This window comes from Trichoplusia ni, chromosome 13, assembly GCF_003590095.1.
Source record: "Trichoplusia ni isolate ovarian cell line Hi5 chromosome 13, tn1, whole genome shotgun sequence".
In the NCBI taxonomy this organism is placed as follows: domain Eukaryota; kingdom Metazoa; phylum Arthropoda; class Insecta; order Lepidoptera; family Noctuidae; genus Trichoplusia; species Trichoplusia ni.
In genome coordinates this window covers 7,345,661-7,363,022 of record NC_039490.1, presented here as the reverse complement: position 1 = coordinate 7,363,022, position 17,362 = coordinate 7,345,661, and the positions used below count along the sequence as shown (strand labels likewise).

Genomic DNA, 17,362 nt, shown 5'->3' with positions numbered 1-17,362 from the left:
ATGAGTTGAATTTCCTATACATAAGATAGCAATATTGTTTGCCTTAGTTGCGAGGGAAGTGTCGCTTCTGTGTGCTTCAGGAATCGGGCGCTGTGGAGTGATGTCAATACTTACATTAAATATTAATGTTGAATCTGTTGTATACAGGAATTGAACAATCACCCGATTAAAACGTAAATTAAGTTTTCCATGTCAAAAAATGTATTTTCATGATCTTTACAATTTGTTAACTTCCACGACCGCTCCACAGAGAACTCCGAAACTGTAACTATAGTAGTGTTAGCTTGGCTTAGACAGAGATCTAGCCTCGAGATGTAAACCTAGCCTATTGCTGTACGTTACGTTCTGTGCAATATACCATGTTAATAGATGTGTACCTACCCTTGTTTAGCACTTTACCAACAACAACCGATTTTAGGCAATCAAAAACTGACTGAAGATTTTTATTTGTAATTCGCAAATATTGCTATTTTGTCACAGGAGTTTTTCTTTTGTATTAAATTTGTAAGATTACGGGATACAAGTTGATTGTTAATGTTATATCAAAATGTACGGCAGTAGGCTGCGACGATAACCTGTGACAGTGCACTTGCGTTCCATCAAATAAAGAGATTTTTAAAATTGTCAAATGTTATTTTATTATTTGGCTATTACCCTTAGCGACGACAATTCCTAACAATATGACGACTTCACCTAGTGCAAGTATAGACTTACTAATCAGAAAAAAAGGGTATCGAAATTGTAAATAAAACACATTCATACCATATGTAACAATTTTATTTTACCAATATTCATAATATATTAACATATGTGGTCCAAAACCACCCTCTTTGATAATTATATAATACAAAGAATTTCTCACAAATGGTCGCTGAACCTATAACAATGAAAACAAAACAGCTACGGACTAAACGACCGACAGTTCACAAGTCAAGTGTTGAAACTCAGCCTCGACTAACGTAATGACTCCCACTAATAATTACACGATACAACAATATTTAAAACGAGGTATAAAAGGGAAAAAGAAAAGATTAAACATTTCTCGTAATATATTAATCGTTATTGTTTAATTTAACCTAAACGACGAGAGGGCGCCAGCGTCGCGACTCCTGTAAACGGGAATTACAAAAGGGCGCTACACAATATTAGGCCTCCGGGCGTCGCTGTCGCCCGCCGCGTCTTACCTTACATACATTATTAATGCATTTTACATTATATACAATGGGAAATAAATATTCTATAAGCACGACAAGATATATAATAATCGTGTATGTACATAAACACAACTACGGTGCAGTGGCGACCACTGTCGAGTACTATTATATCACAAAAATATAAATCCCATTGCCGCCTAAAGGTATAATTTGTTACCTAATTATTTATATTGGCGTACACTTTTTGGCTTAGCTAAATTCCTCATCGATATTGCTTAGAGATGTACCGGCTACAGTATTACCAATAGATTTAAAACAATCAGAATAGAATCAAACTTCGAAAGCGCAAAGTCTGGTTCTTGCATGTAAAATACTTTTTACATTTTATATACATAATACAACCGATACATACAATCGACTACATTGGATATTTACAATAGTAGTCGGCGCTAGTCAGAGTCTAGTGTATAGACGATACACCTCTACTCGGCGGAGTCGTACGATGCGTGTCGGTCGGACGCGCGTCCGGCTCGCGCGGGGACAGCTCTCGGGGCACAAAGCTAGTCGATGACAATGGATGCGCAGTGTCACTACAAGTTACAAGTTAACAATTTTTGGTTTCCATATTGTACCTACAAAGAGTTCCATCCAAAAATATCCGAATCCCACCGCTGACCGTCTCACCTATACTGTTAACGAAATACTGAAAAATTTTCATGACTTGACTGTTGTATAGAAATTTACAAAAATTTAGGTCCAAAATGTTCCGATAGAAAAGAGTCTTGTTAAATACATCAAAAATTGCTCGATCCTCGAGGTCCAGGGTTCGATGTCAAGAGAAATGATATCATAAGACGTATTAAAGCTGCTCCGGCGCCGCGGTGACGGGTGACGGTGTGAGACTATCATATCTATCGCTAGTCGTTACAAGTAAACACATACGTTACAGCTGAATGTACTTAAAACCTGTTACTATGATAATGACTACATCGTGACTCGCGAATATAAAACGTTCATAATTTTATAATCTGTCACGCGTTCACAAAATGATCTCGTAACAATACATTTTTGATTATCTGTCGGCCTTAGAAATGAATGAACAACACTAACTTTACATAATAATACTTTTATAAATACATAGTTCACGCTTGGGACTTCACAACAATGCCACTAATGTTATTCGTACACGACTCGTCTTTACATAAATATGGTCAATCTTTAAGTGCTATTTATTTAATGTATACTTCTTATCAAGAGTTGGAGGCATCGCGTTGGTACCGCTTAGACTCGCAAGTAGTACCAATACGACGTAAAAAACATAAAGCGTGAGCGATACATACATGGTACGTAGGGATATGCCAGCTAAATATATCAGTCGACTCTATTAACATATAATTTTCGAATGCTAAGGCCAAAATATGCTTCTTGCAAGCATAGTTTCAGGTGCAATACTATAAGTAAGATATCTACTGTGTCGTTAGCGCGTGTTCAGTCACCTCTAGGGGGGGGGCGCGACCCGGCTGGGGGGAGGAGGGGGGGCTAGTGTCCGACCGGCTCCACGTAGTTGGCGGGGTAGAGCCCAACGCGCCCGTCTTTCCTTCCCTTGCACCAGCCTTGTTCGTCTTCGTCTTCGAGTTTCTCAAATAGGTCACCTGTAAAAAATTACACAGTTGAAATTCCACTTTGAATGTAATGGTTTGATGATTGTATGGAGTGCTAAGGTGCGCGGTGGGTGTGCGTCCACGTGTACATAAGTATCACAGAGTTACCGCAGCAGTAGTGAGGCCGGCGCCGGCGGCTGCACTACGAGACTGTTGTGTTCGCGTCGCGCGTCACTATCTGACCGTTTGACTCTAAGAACAAACACGCTCATTAGCACTCCGATTATTATCCGAACCGTGCCCAGTATATACAGCGTGAGGTTTAGTTACAGTTTGTGAAGTGCGAGGATTGTGCAGAAATGGGGTGTGACGTGCTACAGCGATTAGCTATCCTCCACTCTTCATATAATTAGATATTCTTTGCGATCACTTACTAATTGCTAGAACAATATGTTTTAGTAAAACAAACAGTGTTTCACCAACATTTCAATAGATGGCGCTTTACACATCATTATATAGTTTTGGAAAATACGTTCAAGTCTTACAAAAACCTCCTACTGTATGCTTATTGATTGCCAAGCTATGTACTTCAAACTACTCTCCCAACCCTGTACCAAGCAACCAACTATTCTCCCAAGTGGTCCCAGTGGTACCGGTTCCCCTCACCTTGTCGGAAGCTGAGCTCGTCGCTCTCGGCGCCGGTGTAGTCGTACAGCGCCCGGACCGGCAGCCCGGGCTCGCCGGTGTCTGTCAGTCCGGCCGACTCCGAGTCCCACTCGTCCTCGTCGAAGGGGTTTTCCTGGTTCTGGCTCTTGCCGCTGTCCTTGGCTGGGGAGGTCTTGTTGGATTTTGGCGCGGGTGCTGTTCCGTTACTGGAATATTGATGATATAATATTAGTATGCAATTGTTTGTCTATTCAAGGTGTGTTGTCAAGTACGATACTTTGATAAATCACACTGAGTCATTTACCTTCGTAATACTAATTGCTAATTTTTCCTCTTTCTTCACGGGTGTTAATTAGTCGTGAGTGGAATAATATTGCGTCCAATGTTGAATATAAGTATTTAAAGCTACTGTTCAAAACTCTACTTTTGATTTGCAAATTAATACCTAAACGAAATGAGTCTAATCGAAAATTAACACAACATTATAACTCATATAGTATTTATCTTTTAACATAGTACAATGGTACTTAAGCATAATGATGAATGATCAATATAGACTACTTAAACTCCGCTACAAAGTTAACTAACGGCTCCATTAATACGATTTGCTCGTTCGCATCGGTAATAGTGAACGTCGAGTTGTTCTCCACAAGCGGCCTCATGGACAGGCGCAGTCGTCCGATCGACGCGCGCGACTCGTTCTCATCGAATGCGTCGTACTTGTCGTGCGCGTGCGAGCGCGTGCAGCCCGTGCAAGCGAATATCTCCAGACGTTCGATACTAGGGGTGCATGGGAATTACGGATGAGATAGGATAAGATAAGGAATGGAACAGGAAGAGGTATTGTTGGTCCTTTTCGATGCTTCTTTCAAAACCACGGAAGGAAAAGTCAAAGGAATTTAATTCAAACCTGTTAGTATCTCTCTATACTATTTTCTGTAAATTGAAATCCTGGGACCTACTACTTGCTCTTTAAGTGAAGTTATTGTATTTGTGAAAGCATGACAATAGATAACATTCGTATAGCAGTGTCTCGCTTGCAATACAGCAACAGCCTTAATCACTCACTAACACTTTCTGTTCATAACATGACTGAAGGATATTACTACAATCATGTAAAGCAATCTTAAGCGAATAAAGTTCATAATCGTTCAATGTTTTGTTGATACTTACGTAACAGCTATAGGTGCACTGATGCTCTTCTTATCGATGGTGTTGTTGGCGGGCGGCGCGTTGTTCGTGTTGTTGGTGTTGTTCGCGACGGCGGGCGGCGGCGCGGCGTCCGTGTGGTTGGGCTTGCTGACCTTGTTGTTAGAATTTATTGGAGGCAGCTCCTGAAGTATATATCAACGAGTATTAGTAATTGGACATTTTTAGTTACCGTTTTTTGTTAAGAGCAAAAGGACCAACAAATTTTGAGTAATTTGGTCCTTTATCTCATAAATGTATACAATATAAATTTATTTCGGGGATTATTGATCAATATTTTTATAAATAAATTACTTAGATATATTAAAATAAATAAAGTTTAAATATGTGAGTTAAATTGTTAATTCATGCCAATATGCATAAACTGTAGAAGCACATTCAACATGCAACATCGATAACAAAAAAAATAAAAAAATAAATAAAAATCTAAAATAAAGCTTAGAACTAAAAGGGGATTAAAATGAGAATGACCACATCCCTTTACATTTAAATCAAACTACGGTAACCCGACATGCTGAAACTAAGTTTTAAATAATAATAAAATCTATTTATGCAGAAAAAAGTAAAATAATATATAAAAAGCTTTGGGACCTGTCCGGTTGTCAGCTTCATTCTCATTTGAATCGTATACTGGGAACACTATACAAGTATCAATAGTTCTTGATACTTGTCTGTACATCCAGACTCAACACTCTGAGACGCGGCAGGGCGCGTTGTGTGTAAGACAGCGATGGTCACCAAAACTGATGTTACTAAACATTTAATTTCGAAGAACGCAATTTCTTAACTATCAAGAAGGAAAATTAATTTCTTTTATAATATGTGTATTTAAAAAAAATAAAGACCAACAACATACATGTAATTATTTTATTGCGTATTTATTACGTAATCAAATCTGTAGTTAATAACATAATTCTTGAAGCTTCTGTACAAGATATTCAAACTTTGCCGAAACTGCAAAACAGAACTTTTCAGTATATTCTACTTAACTACTTTAAGAGAAAAATACAACATTATACTAGTAGGTAATGCATTTGGAGAAAAATGACTAATAAAAGAGATTTCTCAGTGTAAATTTCCATCAGTATTTTGGTACCACCGCCGTCTACGTATGATAACTAAATGCAACGTACATCCTCGCTGACGGGCCGCTGGTTGAGCAGCGTGATGGGCCCGGTGGGCAGGCTCTCCTTGGACTTGCCCTTGGCGATGTCCCGGAACTCCTCCGTGTACTCCTGGTACCGACACACCGGTCACAAGCGGCCGTGGACAGGCAACGACGGGTTGGGAATATTACTTATAGACAACATGGAGCGACTAAGGACCAGTAAGTAGACTTTACTTGGGGCTACTTTTGTTATATTGAAATTACTGCAGAATTTTAATATAATGTGATGTTCTTTTTTATTAAAGTAGGTCCTCAGGGTTGTACCCGTTTTTTAGTAGGACAATAAACAAGAAAGAACAATTAACTTCAGTAAAATTATTTTATAGATACATTTTTGTTTTCCCAACGCCTCGTTGCCTGAATGCAAACTCAAAGTAAAAAAAAGTAATTAAAAAAATGAACATAGACACGTCCATACAAAGCCTGTGTACGTTAGAAGATAAATACAAGCTATTGGGGAACTAAAGGAAATAAAATACATGCTATTAGACAAAAAGAAAACAGTCGGTCCTTTGAGCCGGGTTTCCGACTTTCAGCATTAAAATACACAAGTTAAGGTCGATTTTTAATTGACGTTTATTTTCAGTCGTACTTTTTTTGCGACACTTCATTTTTTCTTTTTAATACCGAATTGCAACCATTTCCGACTATCACACACCAATTGCAAACATCTTAACTATTTGAAATCTTTAGTTATAAAAATGGCGGATTTCACTCATTGTGGTGACTTTGCGTGCTTTTCTATATCGCTGCTTTTATTTTGCTACCCATACTTCAGTGTGGATGAGTGCTATGATTGTGCCTCGTACGAGTCCTATCCTAGTCGGATTAAATAAAAAAAAATCAGTCATCTTTGCAGATATCAGAATAACGTTCCGAAAACGTTTACAAACAAATTTTAATGGGGATTTTTCGCTGGGTAAGGTTTATTTCACTGAAACACATTGGGCACCTTCATTGGAAGTATCAGAAATAATTCCTTTATTATTTTTCACTGTGTTACGGTTAATTAGATTTGATCAGATACCGGAGATACATTTTTCAGAATTAATTTCAACTAAGAATTAATAACATATTGTTACGCTATATTAATATAATTTTTGCACACATTGTTGTACATATCTGCGACAGGTCTTCGGCTGTCAAATATTTGACAGAACATGTGTAAATGCTCCATGAACGGTGCAGTGATCATCTATGAGCGAATTTGTATCTTAACAGCAAACATCACGGTGTATATTCGTGTGACACCAAACCCGGTGCTTTGCAAGTCATTTTATTGTTGATAATGGTCGTTCTGTATTGAGTGCTAGCTTTATGGCAGGCGATTTACAGTGCTCTTGTGGATAACCAATAAATATTTTTCTTAGAAATTTTGCAACATGTCTTGTCTTACTTACCTAGATATTATGAACTCAGATAAAACGACAACATTTTGAAATGATAGATTTTTTTTAACATTCTTGTTCATTCCGCAAGAAGGTTCTTTGATCGAAGTTTCTCGAAGGTCATATTATTACCTACCCTCAAAATCCACTGTCCATCAACCAGGCATAAAGTTGTGCTAGCCAAAACCCACCAGCAATATTAACATGTGATCAGACATTATCATGGATGTCTCTTAATTGCTGTAGATTTCTGATCACACATCGAATTCCTAGCGTTATGGTTTACCATGAACTTGTAATAACCAGGACAGGAAGTATAATTTGATATTTGCACTTCAACCATTGTGTACTCCTCAATAGAGTCTACAAGACGATGAATTTCGTCCTGATAACCCAATTTATGAAAATTGTTCAGAATTAATGTTGAAAATTAAAAACTGATCATTACAGGAATTTGAATACAATGAGGTATTCTAGTTTCTTGAAAAATTGCTTACTTTTTTGCTGTTATAGCCAGATAGACCATACTCTTAATTAAGTTCCCTACTAGATAGAGTAAAATGATTAACTAACATACAAACATCAAATAACGTGACTGGACCTGGTTATTAGGTTCATTTGTATTCGCCACCGAACCTACACCGTGATCGTACCATCAGCGGGTTGCTATAGAACCGGCTGCTTCCATAGCACTGGCTGCTGGTGACCGACGGGGCTACGCGGCTGGAGCGCTCGTCTAGGCCGAAGCAGAAGGCCGGGAGGGCGAGCCGCAGCCGGCGGAGCGCCGCCGCCCAGGGCTGCGCCCCCCAGGGCCGCGCCCCCGACCGCGCGGACTCCAGCACCCGCGCTACCACCGCGGAGGCTTCCGCCAAGTATTTGTTACGTATCGGATCCGTTTCCGGCGTATCGACCTTGTTGTAACGTCACTTTTAATGTTTGTTAACAATCGTTTACGAAGAAACGTATTTCATTTAATTTAATGACTTTTTTGATTCGTGATTCGTGTTATGTTCAAGTTTACATAAAAGGTAGATATCCAATGAATTCGAACTAAAATGGTGTGACTGTCAGTAATAAACTGTTGCTGCAATATTAAAAATAATAATTACCTAAATACTGCACTTGGCCGAGAACGATAGAAATGTTTTGTTTTTGTAGGTCACGATTTACAATTACATTAAAAAAACTGCACGCATGCAGGAAATCCGTTGGAAGTGTATATTTTGGCGTTGATTGCGGTATTGCGGTATTAGTGTGTCGGTCGGTATGCGAGGTTGCGGCAGTCGTCGAGACGGAACTATCTTGATCAAACATTACTGTTTGCTCAGGAATTAGGGACCTTGCGATAACGGGACTGTTGAAGGTCTAACTACAAGCGCAGTAGCCGCACACTGAAAGGACCTGGCTTGTGGGGCGAAGGACCAGATTTTGGTTTTTCGGTCTATGCTTAAACAGCCAATAGTTTCGTTTCAATTTAATCCAAAGGCAACAGAAGTATTTATTGATCAAGCAGCTCAAAACAGCAACGTCAAACAAAATAATGGTGACTGTGAAAATTCAATCATAAAAAGAAAACAAATTAAAATAAATTAATTTTTAACAGTGTGTGGCTACCAAAGAATAATTTTAAGGTCTAAGAAGAGATCTAAATATTATTAGGAACAACTAAATACTATAATTCTAGAAAGGAAAATTTAGAATAGACATCTTATTTATCATGCTTAGTTTTTCAGTCTCATACCATCGTAGAGGTATTGGTCTATGACCTATACAGATTTTTATTAAGCCATGGGTTTTGGGCAGATAATTATAGATAAAAGTTATAATTTATTATTGTAGATAATTATCGGGACACTTTTATATTTTTAGGGGATATTTAATTTGTTAAATGTTGTTTTATCTTTCATGGCTTAACAAGATCTGTGCTCGCGTACCTAAGGACTGAATGCAGCTACCTAAAGCATTCAAGTTAATAGATGCATAGAGTACTGTATCGCAGGGATAGTAATGCATTGCTCTGTGAGTTGACGAGTGGGGTAGGCAGGCGGGTACTGAGCGAGCAGTGTATGCTATGTTACCTCGAACTGCGGCCACGCCATCGCCATGTTGATGCCGTGGTTATTGGCCCACCATTTCAGGTCCTTTTGGCTGTCAGCGTTGTTTATCGTATGGTGGAATTCTTCGTATATTTGGGGTAATCTGGAAATGTATGGTTGTTTAATTAGTGAATGGTGTTTATTAAAAGGTATCTTTAGCGTGAAAGAACTGTCGAAGGGACAAAAAACGCTTCAAAATAAATGCTAAAAGTAACCTTTAAAGGGGATAATAACAACATTTTGATCCAAACGACCTTTTTCCAGGTGTCACAAATTTCTGTGACACTTAGTAACCCTATTTACTTAGTTTTTCGGGTCAGAATTTTCAGACATCCATCAACTACCTTTATACAACTCAATCGAATACCCGAAGAACCATGCAAAATTTACACCTGAAAATCTATTCAAAGACGTGGTCCTTTTGACTACCAACTTTTCTCTCCCATTCAAACTCATCTTCAGTATTTTTACTCACGAGGGCTCCTGACTGATGTTAAGACACTTGTGGAAGCTGAACAGCACATCCTTGAAGAACTTCAACCGCTGCGCCTCCATCTGCTGGCAGCGCTCGAACACGCCCGTCATGTCCTCGATGTAGCGAGGGTTGTACGCGGTGATCTCCGCCAGCGCCGACTGGTACTTCTCTCTGCTCTTCGATACCTCTTCACGACATTTCGCTACTCTTTCTGCCATTTTCTTCACCTGGAATGATTATAATTTGTTAATGATAGGTCTTGGTGCTTTTCACTCTAATATGGAAAGTCGAAAAGAAAGGACAAGTGGTTTTATAGTTATTGAGAATATTAGTCTACATCAAGCCTAAAATATCAAGGACGAATAAAAATGAATATTTGATGGAAGACTCAAACTTTTAGTTTCAAGAACATGAGATGATTATTGATAATATTAATTAATGATTTCAGAGCATTCCAATGAGTATTATAGAAAAATTGATGAGGCCAAAATTAAAAAAAGTAGGTTTCAATCATAACCCTATGCCTTGAAACAAATTTAACTATTGATGGTGTACTGTGTCTAAACTCGAGTGTATACTTTGTCTAAACTCTAAGCGAACCCATTAATGTTAAAAAAAAATAGCAATTAAAAATCCTAGCAATTACACTACTTTAAACTACATAATGTTAAAATAATGATTCTACAATCCCCTTATCATACTTAAAATCCACTGAAAATGACGGTACAATTTACACCTTAACGTAGCTGAATATTCAGTGAAAACGCAGCTTAACTATAGTGCGTGCACTAACCATCACGATAGCCGTGACGAAATTGCGAGGGGTATGATGGATAGACGGTGAGGAGGGGGGGGGGACGTCGCAAATTGCCGCGTCCGCCGGCGACACACTACCTACCTATACTGTACAGTCAGCTAACAAAAGCTTGATGAAACACCTTAACACTACAATATGGTAATACCTTCGCCCAGTTTATAAAAGTTTACTAGAAACTCAAGAGTGCACCATTGAACGGCAGAGTGCAAAGAAACTGCTGATTACTTAAGCAAATTGCTTTCCGATATCACAGTGTTATTAAAAACATCTTGTAGTAATACCAAGGACTGGTCGAAAGCGGACTATTTATATTAATTCCATAGTCTCAAGAATGACCTGGATGACGAACCAACATCCGGCAGTGGATGATGTCGGGTGATTGATTGATGTGATTCACCAGGGTGGATTGCTTACGTCTTCAACAAACGCCAATTCAACTCCCTGTGCAGGAGCCACAGGATCGCTCACCCATGCTCTGCCCGACACTGGCTGAAACGGACCAATCTAACTAAACACGACTTTTAAAAAAAAGCTACCTAATAGTCTATTTTTAACAGATCACTTTTGAATTTAAATATGTAAATCTAGTTTTGTCGCTGACTGTACACGTCACGGCCACGGTGTCAACCTTGTTAAAACAAATGTTTTCAAGGGATGCTGCCCGCGGACGTTTGCTTAGGCCGCCTGTGGGCTCAGAAGTGTCCGGCTTAACGCTAACTCAGTAAGTAACGTAAGCAAATGTTGGTAAATACTTTAAGTTTGTTTTAGTTGAATAATCAAATTACTGTTGGCAATTATCTAAGCAATACGAGGGGAGATGAGACAAAGGCGAAAAAAGGGTAGAAAATAGTTTTCAAGGAATTTATGGATCTACAGATTTCTCTAGATAGATAAAAAAAACTAGGTAATATGTATGTATGTTATTTTGTGTCGAATAGCAACTCCATTTTATTTCGGAAAGTATTGCGATATTTACAGGTCGGTATTACAGAAAACTCTTACTAAAAATATTATCTTAATAAATTCTACAAGCATTTAGAACTAAAATGGTGGAAAATAAGATTACAGGTTGACAACCCTACTAGCGAGGGTTGCCGCTAATTGGATAACTCGGCGGCGTCGAGACAGAGCAGGAACAAGGTAATTTACTTATAATCGTTGTACCTGGCGGGTCACCGTTGACATTTTACCAGAAAATAAGACTTAAAGGGGTAATAGGTTAGCATGAGCAGATACTATTTGGACGAACATCCGTAGGAGAGACGCCAGATATTAAGTATCATGCTGTCTTACAATTACAGGTAAAAAAAGAACATTTATTGAGGGTCAAAGGGAATGATAACTGTTTCCGACACAGATTTAAGACATATTTATTTTTCAAAATGTACCCCGTTTTCGGTAAGGCATTTGCAAGAGACATATTAAAGTGCACATGCAAATCGTCAACACAGACGCACTCTTTATTCCTTCGCTACATATATCAACCGTTCTAACAGTCTCTAACTTAAGACCTTCGACTTGGCAGTCCTGCAGCCACTTATGTATGACTGTTAGGAAAGATCTAGTCATCAAAATTGAGATCAAATTTTTCATTTAGGCTTAACATAACTATCAATCTACCAAACCACTATTAGCCTCGAACTAGCAGCTAGACAAAAACAATAGGCATAGCTTTTCGCAAATATGGAGGCATTTAAAATGTCCCTGAATACAATGATTGTCTTCACGCTAGCACACACGGGATAATAGCCATTATATTGTTATCGACAACTAGCATTAATTAGGCACAACCTTACCGTTAACACTCGCTGCTTGTCCAAACATAAAGAAATAAAATTAAACAAAATAATGTTTGGAAACTATAGTGTGTAAACAAAATGTATGAGAAAACAAAAAATAAATAAATCGTGACAAATAATTTAAATAAATTTAAAAATGAAACAATTCGTAAAAAACCAAGTCGTCCACTGAAACGGTACTTATCATGGCTGAATAGGGATGACAAGATGGCAAGAGACAATGACTAAGTAAGAATTTGTGATTCGAAAACAAGAAAATAAATTCTTAGAATTACTTGCTGCTGTGGGTTATGTATTTTGCCTGTCGTTATTGCCGTCCATATATTGTTAATTGTTATCGTTCTTAATAATATTAATAATATCGCAAGACTAATTTAATCTATATTCAATGCTGACGCCGAAATTATTAGTTTTTGACAATTTCTGACCCTATCTAAGACAAAACCATAAAACTACATTTTTTAACCAGAATACCATGTTTCATCGTGCCATCTATGTTTCTTTGTTTTCACAAAACTTTTAATATTTATCCAGTTGTCACAGCCCTATCTAAGACTCTCAGGGCTAGCAGTTTAGAGAGAGGGTGCGACTCAATGATACGAAAGAACTGTCGCTCGCCGTTACCTGTGCCATAATTGGATTACATGGTGCGTCAACCTGGCGAGGCATGGACTGCGATTGCTACGAGATCTTGAAGCAGGTTTATTGAAGTTTTGGAAGGGAGACGCCGCTATCTGGAAAGTATTGTAGCTTGCTTCCACAATGACAACAGTCTTGCCGTAAGAGCTCGGGTGTGGTCCGGCAGTCGATGAAAATTCGTTTATATAGGAAATATGATTTTATCGAACCGTGGCTAATAAATGCTTCAGGTTGCATGCAATGGTTTGGAATTATGCTTTTTTTAAGCTGTTTCCTATATTAATTTCGAAACAATGCTCATAGCAGCAGAATATTTTTGCTGTGCTATAAATATGCTCTGTTATAATAAGTCAAATTCGTTGACTTAACAATATTGCTTGCAACTTTTGAAAAATGCAACACTTGCATATTATACCATTTTTAATGTTTAGCTTATAATTATGTCTACTTCCGCAGTATCAGAATAAATCTAGTGTATATTGCAATCTATGGCAGATTACCTGTTCAACGAGCCGTAAGACCTATTGCGTTGTTAAGCGATGCTATCACAACGCAGGCACAGTGATAATCTGTCAAACTGTCGTTTATTATCCACGAAACTAAACTCTGACGATTTTGTGATTGCTATTGAAATGTAGCTTAAACTTGTTTAGTTTCTTCAATGATAGAATTAAACGAAATATCGGTTCTAAGTATATGAACTAGCAGTTGCTCGTTGTAGCTAAACTAAATGAATAATTATTATTTCTTCAGCTAGTCTCTTTTCAAGCTTAATTCAGTTTGGCTTCCAGTCTTACTGCATTTAGATGGCCTGGCTGGCGTTTTTCTCTTTAAAGTCCCGCGCTTGGTAATTTAATCCTTGTGTCGCGAGCTTTTCATAAACTCAGGACAAGCATTTGTAAATCACACAACTCCTACCCTAAGTGAGGATCGAACCCGCGATAGGTCACGCAAACTGGGTTTGGCGTGGTGATCTTAACCACTCGGTCATCCGCACCTCTTTAACATGAAGAGAATATATCCACTTTCTGATAAGTCCGTATCAATAAGACAACATCTCATAAAAAAGGTACTTACTAATTGTAATTGTAATTGGTCTAAATTCATTAAGAATGTTACCAATACGTTAGTTTAGCACCTTAATGAGGCATACATACTAACACGTACTGTGTATCCATATATCAGTGATGCACGCGGTAGCCTCACCAGTAACAGTCAGCTTTGACATTTAATTTCCTGGCTACGTTTCTGGGTCAATGGCTGTCAATAGTCTGTCTAACAACACTGCATAAAGGAATCCGTCGAGGTTTAGCGATAAACCGTTTATTATTACAAATCAACAATTTGTATAGAGTTTAGTGGTTTCGGTAATTTCCCAGGAGTGTGTTTTGGGAGGATATTACTTTGAGTAATTTAATGTTTTTGATGACCGCAACTTTTCTCAAAACCAAGTAAAATAAATTGACATTATGAGGTCGTTAGCAGGTGAGTAATACCTTACTTTGGCAATCTTCAATTCTATGATATTAATATTATAAAGTAGCATATATAATATCAATCAACCTCCTCAAGCTCAAACTTGTTAACTAATTTTGATGGGATTTGGTATGGAGTTAGTTTACGTTATACAAAACCACAGGCTTTTTACCCGATTGCAGAAGAAGGATAATGTGTTTGCAATCATAACCGAGATTGGCGTGGGCAAAAATATCAGTTCTCCTTATATCTGAATAACATAGCGAATTAACTTTCGCTAAGTTCAGTACCTCAAAAATTATATAAACAAAATTAAAGCACCAAAAAGAAAAGCCAAGTTCTGCCTAAATTCCATTTAATTACCGTTTTCAATTCCATCACAATCGGGAGAGATTTAGGCGTAATAAAAACGCTACCTCGTCCCCGCTTAATTTGATTAGCAGTAATTGTTGCAATTAAATGTCCATCACACTGGTTGCGGGTATACCGGGAGGGGACAACGGATTGAGTGGGCTTTACTCCAAGAGTGACAGGGACTCTTCTGAATATGGAATTATGTTTACTTTTGTACAAGGTGTTTGGCTATCGGGTATGTTGTTGGAGGTTGACGGTGGTTTTATAAACATGCTCATTTTACCTACATCATAAATTAATGTTCTTAGATTTGTTGTTTTTTGTGCGTGGTAAATTTTGTTTCGTATAAAATAATGATTGTAGGATAGGAGGGCAAAGGCTTCCTGTTTGTATTCCAGATTGTATTGTAGTAGGCATCTCCACAACAATATCGTAATAAGGATCCCGGTATAATTTCCTTAGGACGCCCTAAAGGTTGGCAGTCTCAAAACAATCTATCTAATCAATAAATATACGTTTTACTCAAAGTATAATAACTTTCGTGAGGCGGATTCATAATTATTAATTCATTAACGGTTTACTCACACGTATTTATCGGGATAGCCCGACTAGTTTCGGACCCAACCGGAATCATTAATCAGGACCTGACGCGGCGTATAAGCTGTCGACAAATACGCGTTTTTTAACCGTTATTAAATAAATAATAATTAATTTAACGTGCCAAAGACTGACTTTATAAAACAACAAAATAAATATCACAATATTCATTCAAGACAGACATTTTATCTTAACATATCACGCAGAATATTTTAGCTAAGCATTTGGTAGCCCCCTTGTTTGCTGACGCGATGGAGTCAACCTCACCAAGTGGAGTGATGCCTAAGTAAACACCGCAAATGTGAATAGACGATTTATTTGGACTTATCCGGGGAGTGGAGAAAAATAAACTTTATTAGGGAAAATGTGGATTTTGTGCCGGGAGAAGTAGCTTGACTTTATTATGTGTGTAAGTAAGTACTTAGGTTTGTAATAACATCATTTTTTAGCTACTGAAACTGACTGACTGGCAGTGGATTTTAGAGTAACCAAAATAGTGTCACTGGGCAAAAGTTTTAATATTTGACTACTAGGCTGCTTTGAAAAGCCCAAATTTATTAAAAGTTTTATAACATCATATTAAACGCACTATCAAACTTACAACCCGTTTCAATAACGTTTACGGTAGGTATCAAAAAATCATCATTGCAATAAGTAGGAAATCAGACATAATGTTTTTGTTAAACCTATGCAGATACCCTGAACAGAATTTGATCAACGGATTATAAGTATACATTTCATTTTACATTTCTGTACAGCAAGTTGTCACTAAGGTCATTACGTACAGATGTTTAGTCTTCACAGTTTCGATTCGTCCATGTTGCAGTTACTTACAGTTAGAGATCATCAGATCATGAAAACGGGACCAGCTATCATTATTTTTATAGGAATTTCTCAATCACGCCTGCATTCTCAGGAGTGAGAGATATTGCAGCTTTTTACAAACGTTTATTGCTTTATACACTTATGTTGATAATATAAATGGATATCTAAGCAATTTATGAAAAAAAAATCCATTGCATCAGCGAACACGCAGAATTTATTCCGACTTAATGTGTGAGTGTAGTTTATCCATAATATTGGTTATGGTCAAGAACACCACAATAAACGAAAATAAGATCGGTCAAGTGCGAGGGGGATTCGCACTGCGGGTTTCTTACAAAAAGGCAACAGAAAACCCAATTTTCAACCTCGATTTTGTATGTCATTCTTTGTACTTCTAGTGGTTTATGGCATATAGCCTGGTAAAAATCGGAAGGACAGCCAGACAGACTGCGGAGACAGTAATAGAATTCCGTTATTACACTTTAGTTCGGTATGGGACACTAAAAAGCTTTGATACTAATTTCACTCTTTTACAAAGACCTCTCCATAGTCATTCATACCGAAAATGTAGGTGAAAATCAAATACGTGTGTATTTCAATCCACCTAAAAATATATCAATACGCGATACCTACAAAAGCTTTAAAAACACACGTTTTCAATTCCCAATGTTTTCCCTTTGTCAATTAAAACTGCAATACCAAAAATATACGTTCAAAGCTGACCTAGATTTTACGTTTGTTTAAAAACCGCAGCACAGAATCAGGGATGTTATAGAGCCGTAACCGTAACCGTAACTATACGATATCCGAAATAATAAATATCCCAAACCGATTTTAAAGTTCAGAGTGCTTCCGAAATTTTAATAGGAAAATAGTGATTTCGGATTCCTGCAAAAACTGTAGATAGGTATAGTTATAAAACATTTAGTTATGAAAAATTTCGTTATATTAACGATTCTTATAGGCCGAACTGTCAAAAATACGTTTTTTACAGTGGTTTCCCCTTATTTTCTTTTATCTACAAAAAAACTACGTTAGAGAAACCATAACAAATAGTTAATCCGAAATAATTAAAATTTGGTAATCGTTACCGTACCC

At 37.6% G+C, this 17,362-nt stretch overlaps 1 protein-coding gene across 3 annotated transcripts in view; it reads right to left on the bottom strand.

Moving 5' to 3' along the window:
* Positions 1-759: 759 nt before the first annotated feature.
* The window catches only part of LOC113500306 (protein kinase C and casein kinase substrate in neurons protein 1-like), a 59,517-nt gene continuing 42,914 nt past the window's right edge, over positions 760-17,362 (bottom strand). For 2 of the 3 annotated variants that reach the window (XM_026881049.1, XM_026881050.1), the window contains 6 exons: positions 9,758-9,984; positions 9,265-9,385; positions 5,764-5,865; positions 4,595-4,755; positions 3,422-3,627; positions 760-2,806 (listed from right to left, as the gene is read on the bottom strand). In XM_026881049.1, the coding sequence (XP_026736850.1) occupies positions 2,694-2,806; positions 3,422-3,627; positions 4,595-4,755; positions 5,764-5,865; positions 9,265-9,385; positions 9,758-9,984 (930 nt within the window). In that variant the 3' untranslated portion in view covers positions 760-2,693. The remainder of the gene's footprint in view (positions 2,807-3,421; positions 3,628-4,594; positions 4,756-5,763; positions 5,866-9,264; positions 9,386-9,757; positions 9,985-17,362) is intronic. The other variant, XM_026881051.1, reaches the window with a different exon arrangement.